Source organism: Sinocyclocheilus rhinocerous, unplaced genomic scaffold (assembly GCF_001515625.1).
Source record: "Sinocyclocheilus rhinocerous isolate Xijiao unplaced genomic scaffold, SAMN03320098_v1.1 scaffold66, whole genome shotgun sequence".
Lineage (NCBI taxonomy): Eukaryota > Metazoa > Chordata > Actinopteri > Cypriniformes > Cyprinidae > Sinocyclocheilus > Sinocyclocheilus rhinocerous.
Window position 1 is genome coordinate 823738 of NW_015662934.1, and position 27315 is coordinate 851052.

General features: G+C 36.4%; 3 protein-coding genes across 7 annotated transcripts in view; 2 read left to right on the forward strand and 1 right to left on the reverse strand.

Moving 5' to 3' along the window:
• Positions 1-5389: 5389 nt before the first annotated feature.
• Positions 5390-17202, forward strand: LOC107728453 (neural cell adhesion molecule 2-like; the record flags this gene model as incomplete). The annotated part of the gene is made up of 15 exons (XM_016538615.1): positions 5390-5609; positions 5728-5865; positions 7409-7552; positions 7646-7763; positions 8514-8668; positions 9532-9665; positions 9886-10003; positions 10125-10292; positions 10376-10495; positions 11435-11437; positions 13017-13144; positions 13248-13413; positions 13692-13887; positions 16140-16265; positions 16676-17202. Coding segments are annotated over 15 exons (1974 nt in total), but the record flags the coding sequence as incomplete, so codon positions are not given.
• Positions 17203-17975: 773 nt separating this feature from the next.
• LOC107728466 (B-cell receptor CD22-like) lies at positions 17976-22441 on the reverse strand. The gene is made up of 8 exons (XM_016538630.1): positions 22402-22441; positions 21541-21912; positions 20910-21176; positions 20154-20423; positions 19595-19682; positions 19182-19221; positions 18954-19078; positions 17976-18649 (listed from the first exon to the last, which is right to left on the reverse strand). The coding sequence occupies exons 1-8, from the start codon at positions 22439-22441 to the stop codon at positions 18595-18597; spliced, it is 1257 nt and encodes a 418-aa protein (XP_016394116.1). The 3' UTR covers positions 17976-18594.
• A 2851-nt stretch (positions 22442-25292) lies between these two features.
• Positions 25293-27315, forward strand: part of LOC107728490 (RNA-binding protein 42-like) — a 6061-nt gene continuing 4038 nt past the window's right edge. Inside the window, exons 1-5 of one of the 5 annotated variants that reach the window (XM_016538676.1) lie at positions 25293-25468; positions 25983-26050; positions 26191-26314; positions 26730-26790; positions 26891-26959. In XM_016538676.1, the coding sequence (XP_016394162.1) occupies positions 25995-26050; positions 26191-26314; positions 26730-26790; positions 26891-26959 (310 nt within the window). In that variant the 5' untranslated portion in view covers positions 25293-25468; positions 25983-25994. Of the gene's footprint in view, positions 25469-25751; positions 25839-25982; positions 26051-26190; positions 26315-26729; positions 26797-26890; positions 26960-27315 lie in introns of those variants that run through there. The other 4 variants (XM_016538673.1, XM_016538672.1, XM_016538675.1 and 1 more) reach the window with 4 other exon arrangements.

The following is a 27315-nucleotide window of genomic DNA, read 5'->3' on the forward strand; positions in this document are numbered from 1 at the left end:
TATTACACACACAGGGACGCACAGCAGCACACAAACATGCCAAATATTAAAAATTAAAGGATTGCAATGTAAAAGATTATTATTGTGTAGGCTACATAAATATAAAAATGCCTACATGTCATAATGAATAGTCATTGCATGTATCAGAATTAGGCTACCTATTTGCTTGCGCACGAGCAGCTCCATTTCATCTCTGGAGATGCGTTCTGTCTTTGCGCTAGCAAATTCCACCGTGTAAATACCAAATCCGCCATGGCACGAGTGCAACTGGCTCTTAAAGGGAATGGGAGATGAGACTCTGATTGGTTTATTGCACGTTATGCCCAAAACACACCCATTACTCAGAGAATAGGGACAACCCTTTTAGACCAATGCGCCGGGCGCGCCAACCGTTTTTCCTGTCGTTAAACTAGCAAAAGTGGATTTGGACACACCCTAAGTACACCTGCGCCGTGCGCTTTAGACCATGCGCTTAGATCGTTAAAATAGGGCCCCTTGTATTCCAGGCCAGCCCTTACCACCCCTTCTGCCCCTTGGCTATCTGATGTTCTCCGCGAACATCGTTCTAAGCTCAGGGCTGCTGAAAGGGTATGGCGCAAATAAAAAAATCCTACTGACCTTAATGTGTATCAGTCACTCCTCTCTTCCTTCTCTGCTAATGTCTCCACTGCTAAAAGGACATACTATCATAACAAAATTAACAATTTGTCTAACTCTCGCATGCTCTTTAAAACATTTTCCTCGCTCCTTTGTCCTCCTCCTCCCCCTACTTCATCAACTCTAAAAGCTGACTAATTTGTAACGTTCTTCGTTAATAAAATTAAAACCATCAGTGCACAATTTTCCACACCACAATCTGTCAAGCACATCTTACCAGCAAACATACATTCGTTCACATCCTTCTCTTCACTCTCTGAGGTAGAAGTCTCCAAACTCATCCTTTCTAATCATCCTACTACTTGTCCGCTTGATCCTATTCCATCTCATCTCCTTCAAGCCATTTCTCCTGCAGTTGTACCTGCACTCACATCATTAACACATCCCTTCACACTGGTGTTTTTCCCTCAGCATTTAAACAGGCTCGTATAACCCCATTTCTTAAGAAACCCAGTCTTACCCCAACTCTTTTAGAGAACTACAGACCGGTTTCCCTTCTTCCTTTCATTGCAAACACACTTGAACGAGTTGTGTTCAACCAAGTCTCTGCCTTTCTACCAGTCTGGTTTCAGAAGTGGACATTCAACCGAGACTGCCTTGCTCTCAGTTGTTGAAGCCCTAAGACTGGCAAGAGCGGATTCCAAATCTTCAATACTTATCTTGCTGGATCTGTCCGCTGCTTTTGACACAGTTAACCACCAGATCCTCCTGTCAACCCTATTGGCAAAGGGCATCTCAGGAACCGCACTCCAGTAGTTTGAGTCTTTCCTCACAGATAAGTCCTTCAAGGTATCTTGGAGAGGTGAAGTGTCCAAGTCGCAACATCTAGCTACTGGGGTGCCTCAGGGCTCAGTTCTTGGACCACTTCTCTTCACTGTCTACATGGCATCACTAGGTTCTGTCATTCAGAAACATGGCTTTTCATATCACTGCTATGCTGATGACACTCAACTCTACCTCTCATTCCATCCTGATGATCCAACGATAGCTGCTCGCATCTCAGCATGTATAACAGACATTTCTTGTTGGAAGACGGACCATCACCTTCAACTCAACCTGGCTAAGACAGAACTGCTTGTGGTGTCAACAAACCCATCACTTTATAAAAATTTCACCATCCAGTTAGGCTCATCAACCATAACTCCTTCAAAAACAGCCAGAAACCTTGGAGTTATGATTGATGATCAGCTTACTTTCTCAGACCACATTGCTAAAAACTGCCTGGTCCTGCAGATTTGCTTTATACAACATTAGGAAGATCAGGCCCTTTCTTTCAGAACATGCAACACAACTCCTTGTTCAAGCTCTTGTTCTGTCCAGGCTGGACTATTGCAATGCTCTCTTGGCAGGTCTTCCAGCCACTTCTATCAAACCTCTACAACAAATCCAAAATGCCTGTGTGTGTGTGTGTGTGTGTGTGTGATTCACAAAAAAAGTGTTTTGTACACATATTCTAAAATATGTTGCTAACTCATTGAAAGAACTCATTGAAACTGAACCCCCTCCCCTCTTTTATGCTCTACTGTTAGTGTTATCTGTATGCACCAAGGGTCTGAGAGTAACGCAATTTAAATTCTCTGTATGTATGTGCTGTACATGTGGAAGAACTGACAATAAAGCAGACTTTGACTTTGACTTTGACTAAAATATATGTTCAGTTTTGTTGGCTATTGTACATATTTTAACCAAAATGAAAATCGTCATGCAAGTTTGATCTGTTTTCAGTAAAATGCTTTGATGTTTTTTATTAATTCATTAAATTAATTAGTCAAATTAGCCAAAATCAGCCAAAATTCAGTGGTGATCATTGATACGTGCGGGCACATCCCATGGGGCTGAAACAACGGCTATTGTTTTCTGCACGCAAACGTGCTGAGCTCTAATTTATCAGAGCAGGTGAGTCAAACTTCTGACGTGGATTGTTCTGCTAAGACAAAAATAACCTTTTGTTTGTTTATAAACCATCTCTTCTGCTGATTACTCTACTACAATACGTGACTGTAATCATTGCATCCTTTAGGAAGACATGCTTGTGTTAGGATGAAGACTTTCATCATTGTAATGGATTGTAACTCATTGAATCTCATTTCTGATTTGTTGAACACTCCTTTTTTTGGTCACTACAGAATTCTCACACTTCCATTGTGTTAATCCATTTCATGACATTGGATAAAATAGATTAGAATTAAATGTATGTACTTTTTAATCAAACAAGCAAATATATGACACAATTTAGCTTAGAGGACAGAATTTATTGTAATTCAAACATAGAGTAAACACATTTGTGTAAAGTTAAAAACTGTTTAGTTACTGATACATAGTAGTCATGACACCATCTTCAAGGGTGTAATACATTGATCAGATTTAATCTTAATAAATGGTTTATGATAAATATTTCATATAAAAAATGTATAGTTCCAGACATGATGCAGATGTGCCTGGCACAAGGAGTGTGTTTTTAAAAGCTGAAACATTTGGGTTTTCTCACACGAATGGAAATGTAGTTGTGTTATTTTGCAGCTATTAAGCAGTTTGGTTAGTCGGCAAGTTTTATTTTTTTCGCGATCTTAATTCATGATCTCTTGTGGCATCCATATAATATCAGCCCTAAATAGTATTTGAAATTAGAATTAGTGTATCCCAAATTGTAGTAGGCCTTCTGAAGTGATTATCCCAGAGGTACCCGGAAGGTTTACTTTTTCTGGAGGAAATTGGGAGTGCAGATCCATGCACACTCTTAATCGTTAATATTGCCCCCAACACATGGACCCTTTTCACAGACTGTGATGACGTGTTTCAATGATCATCAGCATTGTAAATCATGTAAAGTTTGATCAAATGTAAGGTGACTAGACGTGCCACTTCCCGGGAACACTTTACGCAATTTTGAAATCCTGGCCAGAACGTGTCCCTAGGAAATGGCACGTCTGGTCACCTTAATCAAATGGGAACGCAAAAATATCCCGTTCACCGCTATAGAAGTTTACTTTGACGACTTCCGCTTCAGAGAAACTCGTAAATGTGAAAAGGGTTCATTGCGTGTTGGACAAGGATTCGATTAGAAATAGAGATTGTAGATCGCCCGACGCACACAAAGAAACATTCAGGAGTACAGAAACTTATAGCACTTCATTATTAAATGGAGAGAGTCCCAAAATTCATGTTTTCAACATATTTCCCATTTATGCAAGTATGTTGTCATTTTGTTTGCAATCTTTGTGATTCATGTTATGTTATGTCATGTTATGGTTATTCATTTTTGTCTTAACTCAATGTATGTTCCTATATTAAGTCGCTCACTCAGTTCACTTCCTTCTGGGCCAAGAGAAGTTTGTCTCGTGGTTCATCGAGGCATTAAACGGTATTATTAAATGGAGAGAGTCACAAAATTAAAGTTTTTGAACTAACTAAACTCAGTTTCAATGTCTGTAGAGAGAGACAGATGCAGGTAACTTCATTCAAACACACAACTTTCATCTCTCTCTTTCTCTCTCAGAACGGCCATATTTGAGGGAAAAAAAGTTGTCTGCATCACTGGATATATAGCTGTCCGTCATTTAACATTTTTTTCCCATCAAATTTCCATCTCTTTTCCCGCTGGAATTCGCCCTCTGCTTCTGTGAACAGTAAACCCATCTACTTTGATTTGATTGGCCAGCTCAATTATTTTGACATTAACGACCGCTGTGGCAGACCAGGCTGATAATGTAACTTTTAAAGCTTTTTGTCATCCTAACAACAAGCATAAGGGAGTGCAGCAGATCAGTGCAAGAATTTCAAGTATTAGGGGGACAGTTTGGCCATTTTTAATTATTGTACCTCTGCTTGCCAATGTTGGTACACGTGCCATTGCCGACCCCTATAATGGTATGCAAAGTCCCTTTATTATATATATATATATATATATATATATATATATATGAAGAGTTCATTTGTAAAAACCGATAAACGCCACTTTAAAAAAAATTAGCCGATACAAATAATGACCCCAAATTATATCTGTACTTAATGTTGTTGCATTGACTGCAAAATATTAGACTAAGTGGAAATAAATGATGCTATTTTGGGAACAAATCAGAGCTCAGTGTGACTTTTTCTGACTGTATGAGTTCTCCTCAAGTGTCAGCAATACATTTTGCTTTCATTTTGAAGTATCTGTCATTTGAAACCTAACAGACATGTTTTTGTGAAGTAGTTTGTTTGAAAAGCTGGCTTGTGCGTCTTTAAAATAAATGGCACTTGGTTTGATGTTTTGTTACATTTTTGTCCAAATACTTTTGGAGGCCTTTGAATATCATGCAACAGTCTGTACCAGTCAAAACATGTTTAATATCGCTGATGTAATGTTACTGTCATAAAATAACCAAGAATGTGTTGTTTTTGGTGTTAATCTGTGAAATATTAAAATATTACATATGAAATAAATATTAAATATTACAATAAATATGAAATATTACAATATAAATTGTAATATTATCTGTATATTGTCATCATTACAGGCACAAGTTATTGCTGCCTACCACATTTGTTGTGTCTGCTTAACTGAATAAATAACTAACCATAACTTGTATTATATTATAGCTAATTAATGCCATAAGGACATTCATACACTCATCACTGGTGGATAACAGAATACTTCCTAAATGTAACATTGAAATAAGTTGTTTTTGGAAAGACGTTTTGAAACTTATGTATTGTGAAATGTGACATACAAATACATTCTTTTCTTTTCTATGTTCTGTTGCGTGGTTCAGCTGATTCAGAGGGAGAAATTAGTTGGTTGAAAGGTGGTGAAGACGTTGATGAAGATCGCCATGTAGTCGAGAAAATTGATGAATCCTCGAGTAAACTGATGTTGAAGAACTTTGAATTAGATGACACTGGAATCTATACCTGCGTGTTTGAAAATGATCACGGCACAAAGAAGATGAACTACCAGATCTATGTCTACCGTAGGTTCCCTTCTTCTGGTTCTTGTTCCTAAAGACTCATAATGTTCCTGAGCACATTTACATGTGGATTCACAAAATTTGTGAATGATTCTCATGTGAAATTTTGTCCAACAATCAGAAACACCGGACTTTGGCAACACACCGGCGTACCATGAATTTCTGGTGAACCAGACAGCGACCATTCCCTGCGTGGTGTCTGGGAAGCCTGCGGTGGAGATCCACTGGTTTCGGAATGATCGCATCGTGAATGATGACGGTAGGGGGGATGGCCATGCTGCAGGTTCTTCTGCTCTTTTATGTGGTATGGGGGTCTCCTCATCTTCCCAGCTATCAGTGATGCCTGTAGATGGCAAAATGGCAGGATGGCGATGGTGGATGATCCAGCGATGGGGTGGGAGGGGCCTGTGCATTCATTTTCTGACCGATTTGCAAACAAATCGAGAGATGTTTCTCGCTAGAAGTTGGGAAACATCTGTGAACAGTTTGGTTTAGTGTTTTTTTCTTCCTGTCTGACGGTGAGGCCAAACGAAACAGCTCCAAAACATCAAGCCCTGCCCCATTTCAAGTAAACGCCACCATTGACAACCTTAATAGGACAGTTCACCCCAAAATGAAAAGTATATTATTATTTACTCACATTTCTCCTTTTGTGTTCCACAGGGTTTGGAATTATATGAGGGCTCTTTGGAAAAACGTGTGGCAACATTTCTACGTAGTGATATTATGTTGGTCCTTACATGTCTCACAGCACTTCCGGTGTGAAATGTCCAGTGATTGTCGCTAAATTCCACCCCGAAACAGATGAGCGTGAATCTGGAAGCGATTTATTACATTCAGTGTTTACATATCGCAAACACTTTGAAACGTCTAATGAGTCTGAGACGCGTTCGCTAACATGTTTCATTCTGTTCCTTTTTGCAAATTTCACAACACTTTCAAAGTGAGATGCCCAATGCAGCTAAAAGCATGTTTGGTTTTATCCAAAACAGGTCGAGTTCAAAAAATTAAATGCCTGGTGAATGGCGCTAAAAGATTAATGCTCTATAAAAAAAAAACCTACACTCTTAAAAATAAAGGTGCTTCACGATGCCATAGAAGAACCTTTTTGTCTAAATGGTTCCATAAAGAACCTTTAACATCTGAAGAACCTTTCTGTTTCACAAAAGGTTCTTTGTGGCGAAATAAGGTTCTTCAGATTACAAAAAGGTAAGAAAGAGATGGTTCTTTAAAGAACCTTTGACTGAATGGTTCTTTGTGGAACCAAAAATGGTTCATCTATGGCATCGCTTGAAGAACCTTTTGAAGCACCTTTATTTTTAAGAGTGTACTACCTACAATTAGCTATTAACAAAAGCAAACGTGAGTTTAAATCACTCTTTTTTTATGCCATTTTAACTTGCGTCTTTGAGCTCTTTTATAGAGTGTTGAGTTGTATTTAATGGGACTTGTAACTGAGCACTCTACATCTCAAGTTCAGTGCTGTACCAGCTGAGCTACTGAGCAAGTTTACAATGTCAGACAAGCGTATGGAGATGCAAACATACTGTGCAAGGACTCATAATAAACTGGAATCATAATTTCTGTGAGAAGTAATAAAAGCTGTTGGAGTTTTTGGAGAGACATGTTTTTCCCAGTGAGCCTATTTTGCTAAATAATGAAACAGTTTTTGGTTTTGGGCTGAACTGGACTTTTAAGAGTGTGCGTGTGGGCTTTTAAAGGCTTCGTCTCATGAATCTAAAGTAATACTATTGCATCTTTGACATTCCTCATGCTCTACCTTCCCTCTTCTCTTTGTACAGGACGAGGTCATCTCAGAATCCTGCCAGATAAGTCTCTGCAGATTCTGAGAATTCAGCAGGAAGACAGTGGAACCTACACTTGTGAAGGCAGGATCAAGGGACGCCCCATAATAAGGGAGCTCCAGATCTATGTTGTTGTTAATGGTGAGGACATAGAGGAATTAATCATGTTTGTTTTTAATGTGGTCAGGCTGGATATATCCTCTTAATATCTGCTTTACACATCCCATTCTCCAGAGCCACCGACCGTCCTGATTCTCCAGGAAAGAAAAAGTGTTTTTGCCGGACCCAACAGCACTGTGTCTATAGCCTGCCGGGTCAAAGGAGTACCCCGTCCAAATATTTCATGGATACTGTATGTATATCAGTAGAAAATGCTATAATATTTCCTTCATGCTTACCTATAATCCTTAGTCTCAGTCTTTTTATATTTGTGAATCTGCTTTTGAAGTCAAAAGTTCTAGTTCTTACATATTACATGCAAATAATCCATCCTGACTACTTCTATCGCTCCATTTTGAAACCTAGTGAGCTACCTACATAGGAAGCATAATAGGTATAAACCGACGAGCTGCTGCCTTTTTAGAGACCTTCTTTAGGCTGATTTCTAAGGCAAGGCAAGTTTATGTATATAGCACATTTCATACACAATGGCAGTTCAGAATGCTTTACATAAAAGTGATGCATAAGAAATAAAAATAACCATAAATAAACAAGAAATGAAAATGGGAAAACTTGATTTAAAATGTACTTAAAACAAATTATAAATGGATTATAAATACTGAAAAAAATTGTTCAATCAAGTAATAAAATGACTTTCACCCATAAGCATTTTTGTGTTTATGGTGTTATTTTAGAAGCATTCTAATGCTAAATTTGATTGAAATCAGTTGTAGACAGCAAGGCAGCTCAGTAATGTTCGGAACAGAGCCTATACGGCATGTGTTTACACATATTCTTTAGTCTTGGAGTCCATCTTGTCGTTTTGTATATTTGGAGTTTCCTTTTGTCTCTTAGTTGTTAGTTTTCCTCCCATGAGTATATTTGTGTTGTCTTAATGAACAATAGTGGCAAACAGACTGTGTTTCTGCATCTTTCCCCTCAGCCCTTCCACCTCTGACGAGTCCCGTCACAAATACAACTCTGATAAGAGTGAGCTCACCATCTCTGCAGTGACCAGGAGTGATTTTGGAGATTATGTCTGCACGGCTACCAATAAGATCGGGGAAAACACCGCCACATTTATTCTGGATGTCTCAGGTAAAACAAGACTCTCTTAGAAAACCTCAAATGAAGTGATGTGTCTATACTTTCTGAAAGTGCAGAGGCATTGAATGTGGCAGTTGGTCTGCATTAATTTGTTTTTAGTCAATATACAGTAACAAACTTTAACATGATATCAAAATTGACCCCATTTACCTTCTTAATGAATGTTTACTATCCTAATGAAGGTCTTTATGACCAGTAAGTTTTGGCAGTTGGCCCATACTGGTTGTAAAATGTTACATAATGGATTCTTTGGCTGTGAACGCCCATTTTTCATGATCCTATCAATCAATTCCTGAAGAATAAAATCAAGACAAGCAAACATATTCTTTCTGAATATCCTGTTTCACTTCTTAAGTCAAATGGGTTGTGGAACGTGTGTCATGCTGACTGTAAACTGCAGTGAATTTGTGTTTACAGCTCAACTGTTTGTTTTTTCCTCTACTTTATTTCCCTTTCTTGCCAATTTTGTTTAGCCAAGGATTTATTCCAAGAAAACATTTTACTACAGTCACAAACACAGATATGGGGAATTTGGTGCCATGCAAGCATCAAATTGACACTCTCCAATAGGCCAGATGGCCCAGACCCAAACAAAACCCATTTTGACCATTTTGTAAGATATAAAAATAGATATTTAATGAATATATTTCCATAGTAGTTATATATTTATGGTTCATTGTATATATTTGATATTTTTCATTTAACTATGGAAGATAGGTAGGTTTTTTTTATTGGAATCGACATAAGAAATTGCCTTTCTTCACGCCTAAAATGTTCTAAAATAATTGCCATTTCAGTCATGCATATACATAATTTAATTTAATTACATTTTTGTCTTATTGATCAATATTCAGAGCGTCCAACTGTAGTTTTGGATCAACCTAAGCTGGTGGCTATTCCAGGAGAAACTGGATCTGTGATCTGCAATGCCACAGGACATCCAACACCAACCATACAGTGGGTCAAGAAGACTAACAAAGAAAAAATGGTGAGAAACGTATACATTTTTGTTAGCAATTTCAAAGCGTTTTGGAAATATGTTTAAGATAATAAAATCTTGCATGGGTTAAGGGAAATGCATGGGTTATGGCGACTAGGAGGGATTCTATATCTACAGGAAGTTTGACCCACGTACTCTTCTCTTCAGTCTTAATGACTTTTTCCTGTCTCTTATTGTCTTTCCTTTTTGCACGAACATGTGTGGGCAGACGAATGTGGAGGATTCTGAGCTGATTCTTGAAAATGTAATGCCCTCTGATGGCGGCTTGTACTCCTGCATAGCCAGCAATACGGCAGGAACAACCACTGAGGACTTCCAGCTGATAAGTAAGGCTCTTGAGGTGGCTTCAGTAGTAGTTAACTAACTTTGATTTGTTGATGTCTTTAATTTCTGAATAAACTTTCAATATTGCTTCTCATTAAAAATTATGTTCCTCTCTCTCAAAAGCCTGGCCTGGGACACCCGCTAAGTTCAGTGTGGCTCCGGGGCCCTCATCTTCTGTCCTCATCCAGAGTGCCTCAGTGCAAGATGGAGGGTCCTCCATTACCCAGTACATCCTTCAGTGGAAGAAACCGTCTGAAGACACCTGGAGTCAAAGCATTGTCAAGCCCACAAGTAAATAAGTCACTCAGAAAAGTGTAGTTTGTTTTGATGGTTTTGTAAATTCAAATGTGTGATGAAAACGCTTACATTTGTAGATCCCCTGGTGATCACGGGCCTTGAGCCGTACACAGAGTACTTCATTCGTTTTGCAGCCAAAAATTCTCATTTCCAGGGGAACTTCTCCACAGAACACAAGATCTTCACACAGTCCCAACGTGAGTATCAGCAAAGTTCTCTTCTGTCTATTCACTTCATCTGCTTCATATCCACCATTTTTGATGTTGATAGCTATTATTAATATTGTTATAACTTTTTATGCCATTGGCAGGCCACATGGAATCTGCACCCAATTTAGTATGCAGCTTTCTTAATTTTTAGCTTAAATAAATTGAGAGGCTACATGCATTATTTGTACTTTCTAAAAAATAAAAATTAATTTGTCACACCATTTGGACCATTAGGACCATACAATATCTGTATCTGTATCTACATATGTATCTGTCTGCAGATTCAGTTTTGGCGTGGCCATTGGTTTATAGGCCCAACTATTAGTTTTAGTGCTGTCAAACGATTAATCGAGATTAATCGCAATTAATCGCATCCAAAATAAAAGTTATTGTTTACATAATATGTGTGTATACTGTGTATATTTATTATGTATATATAAATACAAACCTTTTCCACGGCATTCTAATTTATTAAGATGCACCTGTACATGTATATATTTAAGAAAAATGTTATGTTTATATATTAAATATATTTATATATAATATAAAATATAAGAATATAAATGTATATACATGTAAATATTTTCAAAATATATACTGTATGTGTGTGTGTATTTATATATACATAATAAATATACACAGTACACATAGTATGTAAGCAAACTTTTATTTTGGATGCGATTAATCACGATTAATCATTTGACATTTATGACATTAATCATTTGACATTATTTTTCAATAATGAAATACATTTTATTAAGACAATTTTATTACAGTTGATACCATGTTATGCATCAATGCCTGTTTGCTCATCACATTTGTTCATGATTTGCCTCTCTGACCTGCTTGATGATGATTCTCCATGCATTACGACCTGCTCCTGGTCCCGGGGCCCATCCATTGCCTTATTCTGACCTTCCTTTGTAGATGGTAAATCAAAATTTTAAATGCATACATCTCCAGTTGACAGGCTAAAACACAAGCCTAATTGTTTACTGTGATATAGATGTGTGAAAATGAGTTTACCTGCATGTTTTCAATGCTGGAGAAAGCGAGAACAGAGAAAATTGCTACTTCAGGTTTCCTTCAGCATGAAATCAATGTTGGTCTGCCGCTCTCGCACATCTATACTATAGTGAATAATTTTGGAGCTTATCCACTGGATTGTCAATTACTTAAAGTGTTAGTTCACCCAAAAATTAAAATTAGCCCATAAATTACTCACCCTCAATTCATCCTAGGTGTATATGACTTTCTTCTTTCAGACGAATCCAGTCGGAGTTATATTAAAAATGGTCTTTGAGCTACATTAAAGTGATTATTACGTTTTGAATATGGATATTTTTCAAACAAAAAGGCATCGATTCGCTACAGAAGGCCATTGTTCACCCCACGGAGCCGTGTGAGACACTTTTTTTTAATGGATGGGCGCATTTTATTTAACTGCTTTTGGACTGATGCATGCAACACCCGCTGAGTGGCATTAAACAGCTTGAAAGATCAAAGACCATTTTTAATATAACTCCGACTGGATTCGTCTGAAAGAAGAAAATCATATACACCTAGGATGACTTGAGGGTGAGTAATTTATGGGCTAATTTTCATTTTTGGGTGAACTAACCCTTTAAGTATGATGCTGACAATTTAACTTTAATATAATACAGAGGCCAACAGTGAAACATCAAATATAGCATTCTTGGATTAATTAGGGTTGGGTGATAAAAATTTACAATCATTTTAATGTGCTTTTTATTTGGCCAATGACTAGATTTGTAAGAAATCACACACTTTTCACTTTCACACATCTCTTCCTTCTGTTCATTTAATAAATTAGTATAGAAAACATGCATTTTAATTGTATCTTTACTGTATTTTAGTTTTTGCGTTAAACATGTTCAATTATTTTAGAAATTAACTGTTTAAGAGCAAATTAAATATCAATATGTAGACTACCATTCTCTCTGTGTGTGTGTGTGTGTGTGTGTGTTCTTTTAAACTTGAATCCTTTTGAAAAAAAAATCCAGAAAAAAAAAATTGTATTACAGTTTCCACAAAGATATTAAGCAGCTCAACTGTTTTCAACATTGAATCAGCAAATTCAAATGATTTCTGAAGGATCGTGTGACACTGAAGACTGGAGTAATAATGCTGAAAATTCAGCTTTGGCATCACAAGTAAAAACATTAATATATGTTAAAATATATTCAAATAGAAAATGGTTACTTTAAATTGTAATAATATTTCACTGTTTTTATTGTAGGCCAATTTTTGATCAAATGCAGCCTTGGTGAGCATTAGAGACTTATTTAAAATAATAAAAATTAAAATTGTACCAACCCCAAACTTTTGAAATGATAGTGTACAACAAATATCATCAAAATAAAATAAATAAATAAATATAAAATAAAATAATACATTTATTAATACCAATATCACCCAGCCCAAAGATCAACCTGTTACACTGTTTCTTTGTTCCTTGTATCTAATGTTTCCTCTTTCCCTCGTGTAGGAGAACCCGACAGCCCCATTCTGTCTCTGAGCGAGAAAAAGCTGGACAAGAACTCAATCTACATCCCCATTAAACAGCTAAAAGATGGAGGCTTTCCCATCCTACACTACGTTGTACGCTACAAAGGGGTCAGTCTGAAGTCCAGCCGAAAACTTCTCACTTTATCTCTGCAGTATATGTATTTTTCACAAGCCATATATCTAAATATAAAATGTCACTCGTTTGGAATAGAACAAGGAGAATGAGGAATGGACTGAAAAAGAAATTCCTGGAAACTCCAGCAAAATCCAGTTGAACAATCTCCAGTACGATGCTAACTATCAAATGGAAGTTTATGCAGTAAACCACAATGGCTCCTCCAATACTGCCAAAATTAACTTCACCGTCCCACAACCTGGTAGGATTGATTAGAGCAAGCATAATAATATCATGCATTATGTGCTTAAAGGGGTCCTATTATGCTCTTTTACAAAGTCTTGATTTTGTTTTGGGGGTGTACTAGAACAGGCTCTCATACTAGGTTGTTCGAAAAATATTTTTCACATATTTTACATTATTACAACACCTCTCTCCCCAGTCTGGCATGAACGGCTCGAATAGTTCAGCATAATAGGACCCCTTTAACAAATAATTCACCCTTTTACTGATATGAATTGATTTCTCTCTCTCTTGCAGTCAGTCAGTCGGCGTTAGGGAAAGGAGGTGTGGTGGGAATTGTAATGTTCATCTTCTTGCTGCTGATGGTGTCAGTAGATGCTTTCTGTTGCTACACCAACCACTGCGGCATGCTTAATTTCCTCGCTCGTAAACTATTTGGACACAAGGTGTCAGAGTCTAAAGGGATGGATGAAGAGGCCAATAATTCCTCTGGGTAAGACAACTTCACCCTTAAGTGCACATGTTGTAGAGATAGACAAAAGGACTGTTCTTTTCTGTCCTAGATTTCCTACAAAGAGCCATTGTTTGCACATAATGTTAGTTTATGGTGATTGCCATGGGCGACATTAGGGGGGGGCATATCGTTAGTCATGGAATCCCTGATGTCAGTCCCGCTGCAATTGGTGCAGTTATCCAAGCCCAGACCCAGTTGTACGGGGGTACTAGACTGCGCTAAATACCCTCAAACGAAAGCAAAAGCAATTAAAGATCTGGCGAACTATCCAATGTGTTTTTGCGGCATTGAACAATGTAGCCAATCACAGACATATCTGTTGATTTCTTCAACGCAGTGGCCAATCAGAAATGTTAGCGTTTTCAGAATTCACTCACCGTTGAAAGCGCCGGAGTTTTGCACGCTTGTGATTCATCTCATAAGTGCAGACGTGATGTAGCGTAAATAAGAGATTCATTGTGTAGTTTAGAGAGCTTCATTGATTATAACGGAACTTTGTGAGATCGCAATGAACTAAGATGAGTGATGCTTTTAGTGATAAAAATGGGAGTGCGCTTTGCGTGCTTTCTAGGCTATAATCCATTCCGAATTTGTATGAAACTTTCGTTTTTCGGACACATACATGCTGCAACGTTTCGGGAATTACATCAGCATATTTATGCTGGATTCATTCTAGAAATATCAGAGATTGACACAGTGATAACCAAAGCAATGGACGGGACAAAAATGCCTCAGTGATTTCTTCTGGAACTGGTCCTGGCCAAACTTCCACAGACAGTGCGCGTGAGCGAGATCCAGTTCACGGACTGAAAGCGTGTAAACTTTATTGAGATTGGGACATATCAACCATTTCATTTCCAGTAACGGACGGTAGAAAGGTCAGAAATGAATGGTATGCAATTTATGACAGACTAGTCCCACAACTGATTGTTTATTTTTTCCTCACGTCTCACCTTTAGTAACAACGATTCAAAACGGACACATTTCAAGTGACACGGGAAAAAGACAAAAAAACGTGACACGGAAAACTTAAACATCAGAAAAGCGTGCACATTTCTGGTTAAAAATGAAAGGCCACTTAAAACAGGAAGCATCACCATTCAAATCAGCAACGAGTCAAAGCTCCACAGTTTAGTAAACGCAGGCAACCTCTTGAAGTTATTCTTGACTGTGCTGTATTGACTGATTTGATGCATGGTAGGGCAATGTTTTGATGCATACATCCGAAAAAGATTTATTTTGCCACTTTTTTTTTTTCTTGCCCCCCTGACTCAAGAGTCAAATGTCGCCCAGGGTGATTGCATATAGTTCTTTAAAGGAATAGTTCACCTCAAAATTGTACCCCTCCCTCAATTTCAAATGTTTTCACACAAGAAGTGGATGCAAAACATTCCAAAATAGACCAAAAGCACAAAAAATGTATCATAAATGAAGTCTGAAAGACTTGTACGAAGTCTTCTGAATTCATATGATAGCTTTGTGTGAGGAAAAGTCCTCGCATAATTTTCATTTTTGGGTGAACTATTCCTGTATGTAAAGTACATACACATCAAGAAAGTGCAAAGATACTTTACTTTGGTATAGAAGTGTAAATAATTAAATAATGTAAAAAATAAATAAATAATACATTTTATTGTATTCCTCACTGTTATGAACTGGTATATGACATCATAATGGCAAAAAAAAAAAATCAAAAGCTGATTACAATTGAAACGATAACACTTCACAATAAAGATTGTATAAAGTTCAAAATAAAGGTTGAGACATACTTGACAATAAAGAATAGAGGGTTTTTACCTAATTTTTTAAAATCATGTTTAATGTTAATTTCTACACTAAATTAGAAATTAACATTTTTACTAGCATAACAACCAAGATAAATTAATTCTATACATTTATAAATTAGATAGATAAGAAAATAATATTTTTAATTAATGCATTTTGAACTAACAAACCAAGTGTTAAATACTATAAAATAATATTTTAACTATTTTTTTAGAATACATATAGACAAAATGATTAATAATTCTCAAAAAGCTCATAAAGATGTTTCTTAACAATTAACCTTATGAACTTTTGATATTATGTCTAAGATGGTGCCAAAGATTTTTAAACTTAACATTTTCTATCTAAAAGACCAATTTTAGAGCTTTGCATTTAGATGGAGTTGCTGTTTCCTGTGTGTGATTGCACCCCCCTAAGCTTCAGTTCTCTTGCGTCCTTTGATACAGAGACGTGAAGCTGAGCGGGCTAGCACTATCACGAGGCAGCATCCCAAAGCTTCAGTCACCCAGTGGGGCAGTGAATGGCCTTCATTCAGAGGTCACGTGTGACAAAGCGCCTCTTACCAAATTCGAGTAGGTGCCAACCTCAAAGGGATGAATGCAGCTGCGCATCAAAGCTGTCATTCACAAAAAATGGCATGTGGGCTTTATTTTACGCAACCAGGTTTAAAGGAATAGTTCACCCAAAAATTACCAGTTTGTCATGATTTACTCCTCAAACTTTGCAAACTGCATATGACATTCATGGTTATACTGCCTATATACATACCATAAAATAGTAAACAATGAGTAAATAATCACCGAATTTTCATTTTTGATGAACTATTGCTTTACTGCCATTTTTAACTCATGTTTCACAATTTTTTATTATTTTTTCTATTATCCATTGCCCCAGAAAACAAACAATCCAGCTGCCTCATTAACACAGAAAGCAGCTTCACATTCATTGTAGAAATAATCTCTCTTTTTTTTTTTTTTTGTAGGAAGAAACCAGAATCTGGTGATCCAGCAGCAGAGGCCTAGAGGAAGATATTTATACAGGACACAATTTGAATTCACTGAGTGAAGGAACTTCACACAAATCTTGGGACATCTGATTATGAGCTTAAGGGTGAAGTGTGTCATTTATTTTAAATACTATATGTAAGATATTTGTATCCCAAAATGTTTAAACTCTACAGCTCTGTGGTGCTATGAAACATGGTTCAACCAATAGCATGAGTTTTGGGGCGGGACCATCTGTTTGTCTGACCAATGACAGATGGGGGAGTGTTTGAGAAACCTATTTGTAAGATATAAAACTTCATAAATGACATACTTTTTATTTAAGTGATGCCATCTGGAACAAACATACAAACATCATAAAGGACGACTGTTATTTGCAGGAAAACGTTCAAGTCCTGTGCGATTTAGATTATACTTAATAAATTGTACTACATGGAAATGTAGGAGTATTATGAGTGTGATCCAGCACTGTAAATACTGTACATGACAAATGCTGCTTGAGCTGAATGTACAGTGGGTACGGAAGGTATTCAGACCCCCTTAAATTTTTCACTCTTTGTTATATTGCAGCCATTTGCTAAAATCATTTAAGTTAATTTTTTTTCCTCATTAATGTACACACAGCACCCCATATTGACAGAAAAACACAGAATTGTTGACATTTTTGCAGATTTATTAAAAAAGAAAAACTGAAATACCACATGGTCCCTTTGCTGTGACACTCATATATTTAAATCAGGTGCTGTCCATTTCTTCTGATCATCCTTGAGACGGTTCTACACCTTCATTTGAGTCCAGCTATGTTTGATTATACTGATTGGACTTGATTAGGAATGGCCCAGCCAGAGCCCTGACTTAAACCCAATTGAGCATCTCTGGAGAGACCTAAAAATGGCTGTCCAACAACGTTTACCATCCAACCTGACAGAACTGGAGAGGATCTGCAAGGAGGAATGGCAGAGGATCCCCAAATCCAGGTGTGAAAAACTTGTTGCATCTTTCCCAAAAAGACTCATGGCTGTATTAGAGCAAAAGGGTGCTTCTACTAAATACTGAGCAAAAGGTCTGAATACTTAGGACCATGTGAAATTTCAGTTTTTCTTTTTTAATAAATCTGCAAAAAATGTCAACAATTCTGTGTTTTTCTGTCAATATGGAGTGCTGTGTGTACATTAATGAGGAAAAAAAATTAACTTAAATGATTTTAGCAAATGGCTGCAATATAACAAAGAGTGAAAAATTTAAGGGGGTCTGAATACTTTCCGTACCCACTGTATGTTCAGTAATGAGCAGATAAAAGCAGGATGCAGCTAAGTAGAATATGATGTTAACGTGTTAAAGTGTAATATTACTGTCATAATGGGAGCATAATATCATAGCATAATAGCATCACTAGTGTTAATTTATTGCGTGTTTAACATACGTTTGTAGCTTGTATAAAATCTTGATTAAAGGAACAGTTGAAAGATTTGGAAATAAATAGATTTGGAAAGACATGACTTTTCAGTTTAATGTGAACGATAATGGCTTTTGTAAAGATAAAAATAACTGTGTGTGTTAGATATAGATATTACTTTGCATTTTATTTGTTTCAGCATCATATATTGTTACATTAATGCACCATGTATGAATGTTTTGGTCAAGTGATATGTGGATGTAAATACAGATGCATGCAACAAGATGTACATATAGATTTATTAATAGTTTTTGATCTTCACTGTACATTGCATAAATTATTTCTTTAATGCTTTTATACTCATAGAGTGACCCTATAGTAATTTTGTACTCAATGTAAATGTATTCTCAACTATAGACATTTGATTCTTTTGAATAAAATGAGACAAATACATACAACAGCTGCTTGCTAAAGCTCATTATTCACAGTGCTAAGATTCATTCAGTCTTTGTAACTAAGAAGGCTGTAGATCACATCTTGACTGTTGCAATGTGGCCTACAAAACAAAAGAAATGTATATTAGACTATATATATATATATATATATATATATAGCAACATATAGCAATTTGGTCTACAAAAGAAATGCCAATTTGATTCAGCTAAAAGGCAGCAACTGATTTATTTTATGTTTTATTTTTTACAGTAGCCTGTTATTGCTTATAGAAAATGGTGAAACAATTTGACGTTCTTTATGTTAACTAATACTTGATGTCAACACAGCCAATTCAAGGGGTTTATAAATCAATTCCACCGCTTTTCTCCCTCAAATAATCATCATGACATTTTTTTTATCATTACCTGTCTGAGGTTGAGGAAGGAAGCCTTAAGTCTACATATGTCACATATGTGGTAAGGTTTTCCTCAGACTCTGGTGATTTTCTCAGGTTCTCATAGATCTCCTCTGTGACAGTGACTGCAGGTGTCTGATCAGAGATGAAAAATCACAGTATTGATTTAGTGCGCAGTTATAAGTACAGAATCTTCTTGCTCATTTAAAATGAGATGAACTGTTCATGTGTTTAATACCTGTTCTGCGGGCTGCTTCTTTGACGTAAACAGTTTCCTCCTGTAAAGATGTAAGCAGATAACGTTTAATTTCCTCCTCGTTAAATTCAATAAGCCGTCTAACCTGACTAGATTCCGTTAAAAGGAATCATTCAGTATTATTATGTGTTAATAATTTAGAATGCTGAGAATACTACAATTATTATGTAGTAAGTGCAAGATTTGCGTAAACCGATTGCATGTTTGACTGGCCCATCGATAATGAAATCAGAACAACGCAATACTGAACGCAGTAGCTATACATGATGATGGCCATCGAGGGCTTGTGTAATGTGTAGTGTCATTTCCACACAGTACAAACTCATGCAATCAGTTCACGTTTAACACATGAACTTCGTTCTCTCTGCATTTCAACAATATGTGCATCCACTCACCTTATAATGAGACCAAACATTAACAGTACAGCCATTAGAAACAAAAACACAGCTGTTGCAGTCAGCAAGAAATTTCGATGACTAGGCACTATAGAAACAAACAAAAAATGGAATAAATTTGGGTAAACTTTGTTTAGAATTGCATAATTTACTTACTATGTCTTATGCAAGCTTTATGCAATATGCCTAGGTGATATTTTTCCAAAATGTGCAGTATAATGTTGTTATTTCCATGTGTGATTAATGAAGCAGTCACATTTAACATTATTGATGTTATAAAACATTATTTTTTTACTCAAACGCCACTCACATGATATTTTTCATACACTGCCGGTATCTGTATATATAGGCTACTGCACAATATTTAGTAAGCAATAAGCTAGCAGTGTTGGGGGTAACTCATTACAAGTACGTAATCAGATTACTTTTGTCAAGTAACTAGTAAAGTAACACATTACTTTTTTAATTTACAAGAAAATATCTGAGTTACTTTTTCAAAAAACTAGTATTCCATTTCGAACACAATTTCTTTCTTCGTGATTGAAATATTCCCTATTACCTTCGACTTTCAGTGGTGTGACTGTAGAGTTTTGAGAACCCATGTCATTTTTAGCAATGCAGAAGTACTGTCCGCCATCCTTCTGACTGGCAGATTTGATGGAGAATTCACGATCAGATCCTATATAAGAGACGTTTGCTTCTTTGATCATAAACCAACTGTAGTTTGTCACTGCAGGATTGGCATTGCTCTTACAGATCAGAGTCAGTGAGTTTCCTTCTTGTATCTTTCCAGATGACAAAACGGCTATTTTGACGTTCTTTGGACTATCTGTGGGGAGAAGCAACAGGATCTGTAATTGCAAGAGAACTATGAAACTTTGGCATGCAGTGGCGCAGATGTTGCATCAAAAACGTTGACTGTGGGTTAGTGGGATTTTCTGAAATCGTCCAGCTTCCTCATTTCAAGGCTTTACAGGCGCTTATTTAACATAGAGGTCTGTAGCAGTTTCAAATGCAGCATCTTACTCTAATAGGCATACATATATGAAGCCCAGACATTACACTTTAAAATAAGTGCTTTATATTTTAATATATTTTAAAATGTGGCAGTAGCCATTACTCCGGTCTTAAAGGATCATTCTAATATGCTGATTTACTGCAACATTTCTTATTATTCTCAATATTAAAAACAGTTGTGCTGATTAATATTTTTGCGGAAACTGTGTTTATGATGCCTTAAAAGGCACTTCACCAGGTTTTTGAACAAAGCCATGATGTGCTTTAAATGACAGACTAGCCAGAGATGTGAACGTACATCTTACGTCAAGCAATATTTCATCTGCTGAAGTTGTGCTGCTGTTCTTCAGACCGCAGGAGTAGTTGCCAAAATCATCGTGAGAGACAGAGGTGATTTGGAGCACACTGTCAGTGGCTTCTGGAATCAGACGTTGGTTTTTAAACCAGGCAAACGGCTCTTGTGTTGGGGTGCAGTTTTCTGTGCTGCATGTCAATGTCACAGAGTCTCCTTCATGGATGTGTTCATTCACCTTTTTTGTTTTTACTGTTACTCTAAAAGGTAGAACTGTTAAAGGTAATGTAGATTAATGAAATGTAACCAGAAGCCTGTTTAAAAACTAAAAAGACTATCAGCATCCCATCCTTTATTGGCACTGATGGTTCCATGAAGAACCTTAAACAACCATGGAACCTTTCCATTGCTCAAACGGTCCTTTATAGTGGAAAAAATGTTATTCAGATTATTCAAATGTTTTTAACACTAAGGGAAAAAATGGTTCTTTTAAGAACTGTTTGCTGAAAGGTTCTTTAAGGAACCAAAAATGGTTCTTGTACAATATCACTACAAAAAAAATTAAGAGTGTATATGCTGGAGATAGTGATTTGCTGATATTTTATTTCTCATTGAACAAGTATAGCCTTTCATTTACCTGCTACACTGAGGTTTATGCCACCCGGTCCAGTGTATTTTCCACGAGAGGAATATGTTTCAAAGCGAAAGAAATACATTCCAGTGTCACTTTTGGAGACATTGTGTAACTGCAGTGAGCAGTTTTTGTCTCGGTTTGCATAAGCTGTTCTGTTTTTGTACAGCTGGTGAATCTTTGCTGCTTCTGAGTTATAGGCAGATATTCCCACCTGTGATCCGTCTTGTTTCTGATGAGCTTCTGGTTTGAACCAATATGTTGTTTTAAGGATGCGATAATCTGAATAGTCAAACATGCAGCTGAAATCCACAGATGATCTTTCGAATGCACATATGCTTCTAGGGTAGTATGAAACCAACCATGAAGCCACAGCAGCTAAACACACAAAAAATGTTTGTTAAGATTTCAATGTCACTATTACTCCTTGTTGTTTTTTGGAGTCTAGACTTAAAATGAAGATTCTTATAGACTATCAGTGACCAGATCTGACCAAAATGTACAGCAGCAAACTGTTTAGTGGCCACAAAATGGCTTAAATGATTTATGAAGCTTCAAAATAAGCTAAATCAGCTACAAAATAGACATTTTTCTTATTTTATTTTTATTTATTTTTTTGGTTTCATGGTAATTTTAAAAGTGTGAAATCCAGACATGGAAAAGTCATGGAATTTTTTTTTTATGAAATAGATTTATGTAATTATACCAAGCTCTTAAATATTTTATTGAGCAGTCATTACAGCAGAAATAGCTTTGCCTTATATATTATCATAGAGTCAAACAGGCTGAGAACCACTCAATCTCATTCTATTTAATCAATAACATAATCTATAAATAAAAAAAAAATACTCAAATACAAAAACTCACCTGATAAAAGCAACTGCAATAATATGCTGATGTAAAACATGTTTTATCCCTTTAGCAATTTTATCTAAGAAGAAAACACTTTTTTATATGCATCAGTAAGTTTCAGTCTTACTCCACAACAGGCCTAATATATACAGTACTTAAGCTTGCATCAGTAAACGGATATCCTTGTTCCATGGTGGAAAGCTTCCCTAAATCTGTGCTTGTATTTAATTCCTTTATTCTATGCTTAAATTTGAACAAAAATATGTTTGTTTGGTATATTTGATATGATTTAAATCATGTCTAAGTCCATAATGTTTATTTAGTGAAACTCTGCTGATGATTTTTAACACTTAAACAACATCTTAAACAGGAACCTAAAAAGGAAATGACAGCCGATGTGAGATGATGTAAGAATTTATTAATTATAGAGGGTGATGGAGGTCAGTAAAAGTTATTCTCATCCTGTCAGAAGCATTGAGAGAAAGTTCCCTCTACATTCTACATCAAGTCTGTTTTGCCCACCATATTGCATTTCTCTTTGAAAAGGAGAATGTTAAGAATAACATGGAATTGCAATTGAACATCTAAAAAAATATGACTGTATTAATTAGTGTGATACCTACTTCAGGGTGTAGTGTGAATGTTCTTGTGAACTTTTTTGACAGCACGTCTTGACTCATCTGTATCCTTACAGTTTTTGTAGTATTGCTAAGTCTATAGCGCCCCCTGCTGTCAAGGCAAAACAAGCTTTATCAGAATCAGAATCAGAATCAGAATGAGCTTTATTGCCAGGTATGTTTACACATACGAGGAATTTGTTTTCGTGACAGAAGCTTCCACAGTGTAACAGAATGACAGTGACAGAACAAAAAACACAGATAATAAAAATAAAAAATAAATAAAAAATAGAACAAGTAAATTCATTAGTATTAGTTAGTATGGGTAATAACTGTAATAACTATACTTAGTCGTATACGGTCTAAATAATACTAATAATTCTCCTGTAACACAGTGACTAATGCAAATCGATCAGTAGTGATTTGGAGGGGTTTATTTTTATTTATTTATTTATTTATTTTACGAAGCGATACAAGAGACCTAACATGAGTTGGGAATATAAAAAGAATGGAGGGAATAGTTTTGGTTGGAAGTATGAACAGTGGGTCAAGGATTGTGGTCTGGAGAATGAAGAAATCTGTCCCAACATGCCATTAAATGGGGTATCAGTATGGAATATTCCTGAACCCAGTGTTGAAATGAGATTGTTGGAGGCCCGGGAAAAAGCAGAAGGAAGATATACTAATAGTTATGAAATCAATGTTTTTATGAGAGAAAATTTTTATTCTTTTATACAGATCTATACAGATGGGTCTAAAGACCCAATCAAACAAAAAGTGGGCATAGGAGTGTACATTCCAAATTTAAGACGAAAATAAGTTTAAGGTTAAAGGGGTCATAGGATGCCCATTTTCCACAAGTTGATATGATTCTTTAGGGTCTTAATGAAAAGTCTGTAACAGTTTGGTTAATTTCTCAATGGTAGAGTAAAAAAACCACCTTTTTTACCCTGTCAAAAACAGCTCTTTTCAGAGCATGCAGATTTGTTGTATTTTCCTTTAAATGTTAATGAGCTCTGCTGACCCCGCCCCTCTCTTCCGAGCCGCTCTCAGAGAGACTGTTTACTTTAGCTGCATTCATCGTGAAACTTGCTAATTAGCACATTATTAGGAAAGGTGATTTGCAAAGATTCGTTAAAAAAACCTTACACTTACTTCTGAGTGGGGGTGGGGGGCATTCCCTTCAAAAACAAACATAATCCACTGCCAGTTCAGCGGCTCAGATGTCGGGTGTAAATGAAACTGCTGTTCATTATTACATCCAACAACAGAACACCTCAATCGCTTAGGAGTCATTCTTGTCTACATCTGCCAAATTGTCCGTATATTCTACAGAATTAACTGCTGTAATAGTAGGATTGCAGTGGGTAGAACAGATTAAGCCAAATAGGACTCCGACTGTAATTTGCTCAGATTCTTCATCAGCTCTTAAAAGTATATTGTCGACAAAAACTGATAGAGAAGATCTGCTAGTAGAAATTTATACATTACTGTACAGACTGAAAATAGAGGGTATAATCTTATACTGTATAATCGTACCGGCACATATCGGGATAGTAGGGAATGAAACAGCGGATAAGTTAGCAAAAGAAGCTTTAAAGAAAAACTTGGTGGATGTTTAGGTACCTCTGGGAAGAAATGAGATCAAATCAGTAATTAATAGGGAAATAATAAGAATATGGCAACAAAGATTTGGCAAAATAGCAGCACAGGTAGGTGGTATTATAATATTGTGAAATCAGTAGGGAAAAAAGAACAGTTTTATGGAAGACACCGAAAGGAAGAAGTAATGATTTCTAGATTAAGGATGGGTCACACAGGACTAAATTCAACACTTGCATTAATGGGGAAGCATGAAAATGGTATGTGTGATGAATGTGGTGTTTTTGAAACAGTAGAGCATGTGCTCTTTAAATGTAGTAAATATGAAGATCAGCGTAACAGTCTTTTTAGCAATATAAGGAACAGACCAAGTGAGTGTCATGGACCTTCTGGGAAAGGGTTTGAGTGATAGTCAGATGTTTAAGGTGGTTTTAACATTTTTAGAGCTTACATGATTAGTGCAGGATTTAGTGTTTGAGGATGAGGATCATGATGCTTCTGCCCATCTCAGAGGTTGAGGAGCACAGTGTGGAAGCTGGAGGAGCTGAACACGCAGCACCAGCTGAAGCTTGGGCTCTGATCCTCTGGGGTGGGTGGGGCATGTGCGCAAGATATACAGTAGGTGGCGGTAATACTCCTAAGGAGTGAACGGCCATTGACGAAGAAGAAGAAGACCCAACATGATCTCACTTTCCTGCGCCTCCACTGAAGAAGGACCAAAGGACTCGTGTGACGTATTTCATCTGCGCCAGAAGGAGCGGTAACGTCGAGGAAAACAAATGATCCAGTTCTGTTCATCTGTCTTTTTATTGTATTCCCGCATATTTGCTTGAATTTCTTAATCAGGACAGATTTCACGGCGAGTATGTATTTAGTTAAAGCTAGCTTACTGTAGCGGGGCTGTAGATAATGTTTAATTCAGTCTGGAGCTTTAAAACAACAGAATCATGTGGCATCTGAACATTATTTCTCGGTCATTTTCTAACAAGTAATCGATTCAAACAGTGTTTATTTCTTTAAACTAGACAGTTAAGCACAGTTTACCACAGACGGAATCTCTTTGTTTTATTTATGCTTATTGATTTCTGTTCTTATTTTTTTTTCTGTACTGTAGATACATTGGTTGTCTCTCAAAACGTAGTGAACTGAATTTCAAGAGCGTGCAGCATGTTTGGAGTGCATGGGTTTGCTTTTTAATCATCATAGGAGTGTGCAGCATTTCTGGCCATAAAGGTGCAGATGAAACAGGCTTGTCATTCCCAAAATGCTAGACAAGCAGCTTGCTGCGATTTGATTTGAGGCACAACCATTGATTTATCTATTGAGGTTTGTTTGTTTATATATTTATTGACTTCATTATTTATTTATGTATTGCAGATAACGATTAGTATGGCGTTAAAATCTGGAGAGGAGCGCCTGAAGGAGATGGAGGCTGAGATGGCGCTGTGAGTTCTTCACATTTGATTTCTCTCATGTTCAGTTCCAGCTGTTTATTTGCAGCGTATTGTTGCTCTCAGGGCAGTGTTGTAGTGTTTGGAGTGTGTAGAATAGGACGTTTCTGACAGTATGCATGCTTCTCTTGTAGGTTTGAGCAGGAGGTGTTAGGAGGACCTGTGGCACCTACAGTGGTTGAAGCTGTGCCAGTCGCTCTGGCAATGCCAGCCGTACCCATCATCAGGCCCATCATTGGTACAAACACCTACAGAGAGGTATTAATTATTTCTAACTCAAAAAATATGCCTAATATTTTACGTTGTATATTTTTATAAGCTGAGATCCAAAAATGTAAGACTATTAGTGAAAATGCTTTTGTTTAGCATTTTATTTTTTTTAAATTTACAAATTATTCAGATGTACTTGTTTATTTTTTAATGACACATTTTTACATTTCATTACAATAACTTAAATAAAAAGTGTAATTTAGAAAATAACAAATATTGAGAATATACTTTAAAAAGATAAGATTTTTTTCCCCCAAAATCCTAAAATCCAATTTTAATTGAAATTTTAATTTTATTTAAATTGTAATTTAATATATATTAATATATATAAAATATATATTGCTTGAAGCATTCATCAATTCCTTGTTTTACAAGCTAGTTTATTTTTTTAATTTTTTCGTAGGTCCAGCTGAGTTTGGATGCAAGAGCTGCCACTTTTGTTGGTCCTCCACCTACATTTGTTGGTCCTGGTACATCTATATAAATCCACATTTTCTCATTACAGACTTTAAGACAAAGTTATATATAGAAATGAGCTGACAATCATATGTTATTTATCTGTAGCTATGCCGGCAATAGCGCCTCCTCCAATGATGCGTCCAGCATTTGTCCCGCACGTCTTACAGAGACCAGGTAATCAGATTCAGTCCTATATTTTCTTTCAAACTTTTGTTCATTTACGTATTAATAGTTATATGTGACCCTGGACCACAAAACCAGTCTTAAGTCGCTGGGGTATATTTTTAGCAATAGCCAAAAAAAACATTGTATGGGTCAAAATTATCGATTTTTCATCTAATGATGCCAAAAATCATTAGAATATTAAGTAAAGATCATGTTCCATGAAGATATTTTGTAAATTTCCTACAGTAAATATATCAACTTAGTTTTTGATTAGTAATATGCATTGCTAAGAACTTCATTTGGACAGCTTTAAAGAAATGTTTTTTTTGCACCCTCAGATTCCAGATATTCAAATAGTTGTATCT

Bases quoted from the DNA above. Each gene is read 5' to 3' on its own strand.
- LOC107728466 (XM_016538630.1), bottom strand. From the start codon at position 22,441: ATGTTTTACATCAGCATATTATTGCAGTTGCTTTTATCAG. The intron at 21,177-21,540 runs GTAAATGAAAGG...TACCTTTAACAG, and splicing joins CATAAACCTCAGTGTAGCAG to TTCTACCTTTTAGAGTAACA. The intron at 19,683-20,153 runs GTAATAGGGAAT...TTGTTTCTATAG, and splicing joins CACACCACTGAAAGTCGAAG to TGCCTAGTCATCGAAATTTC.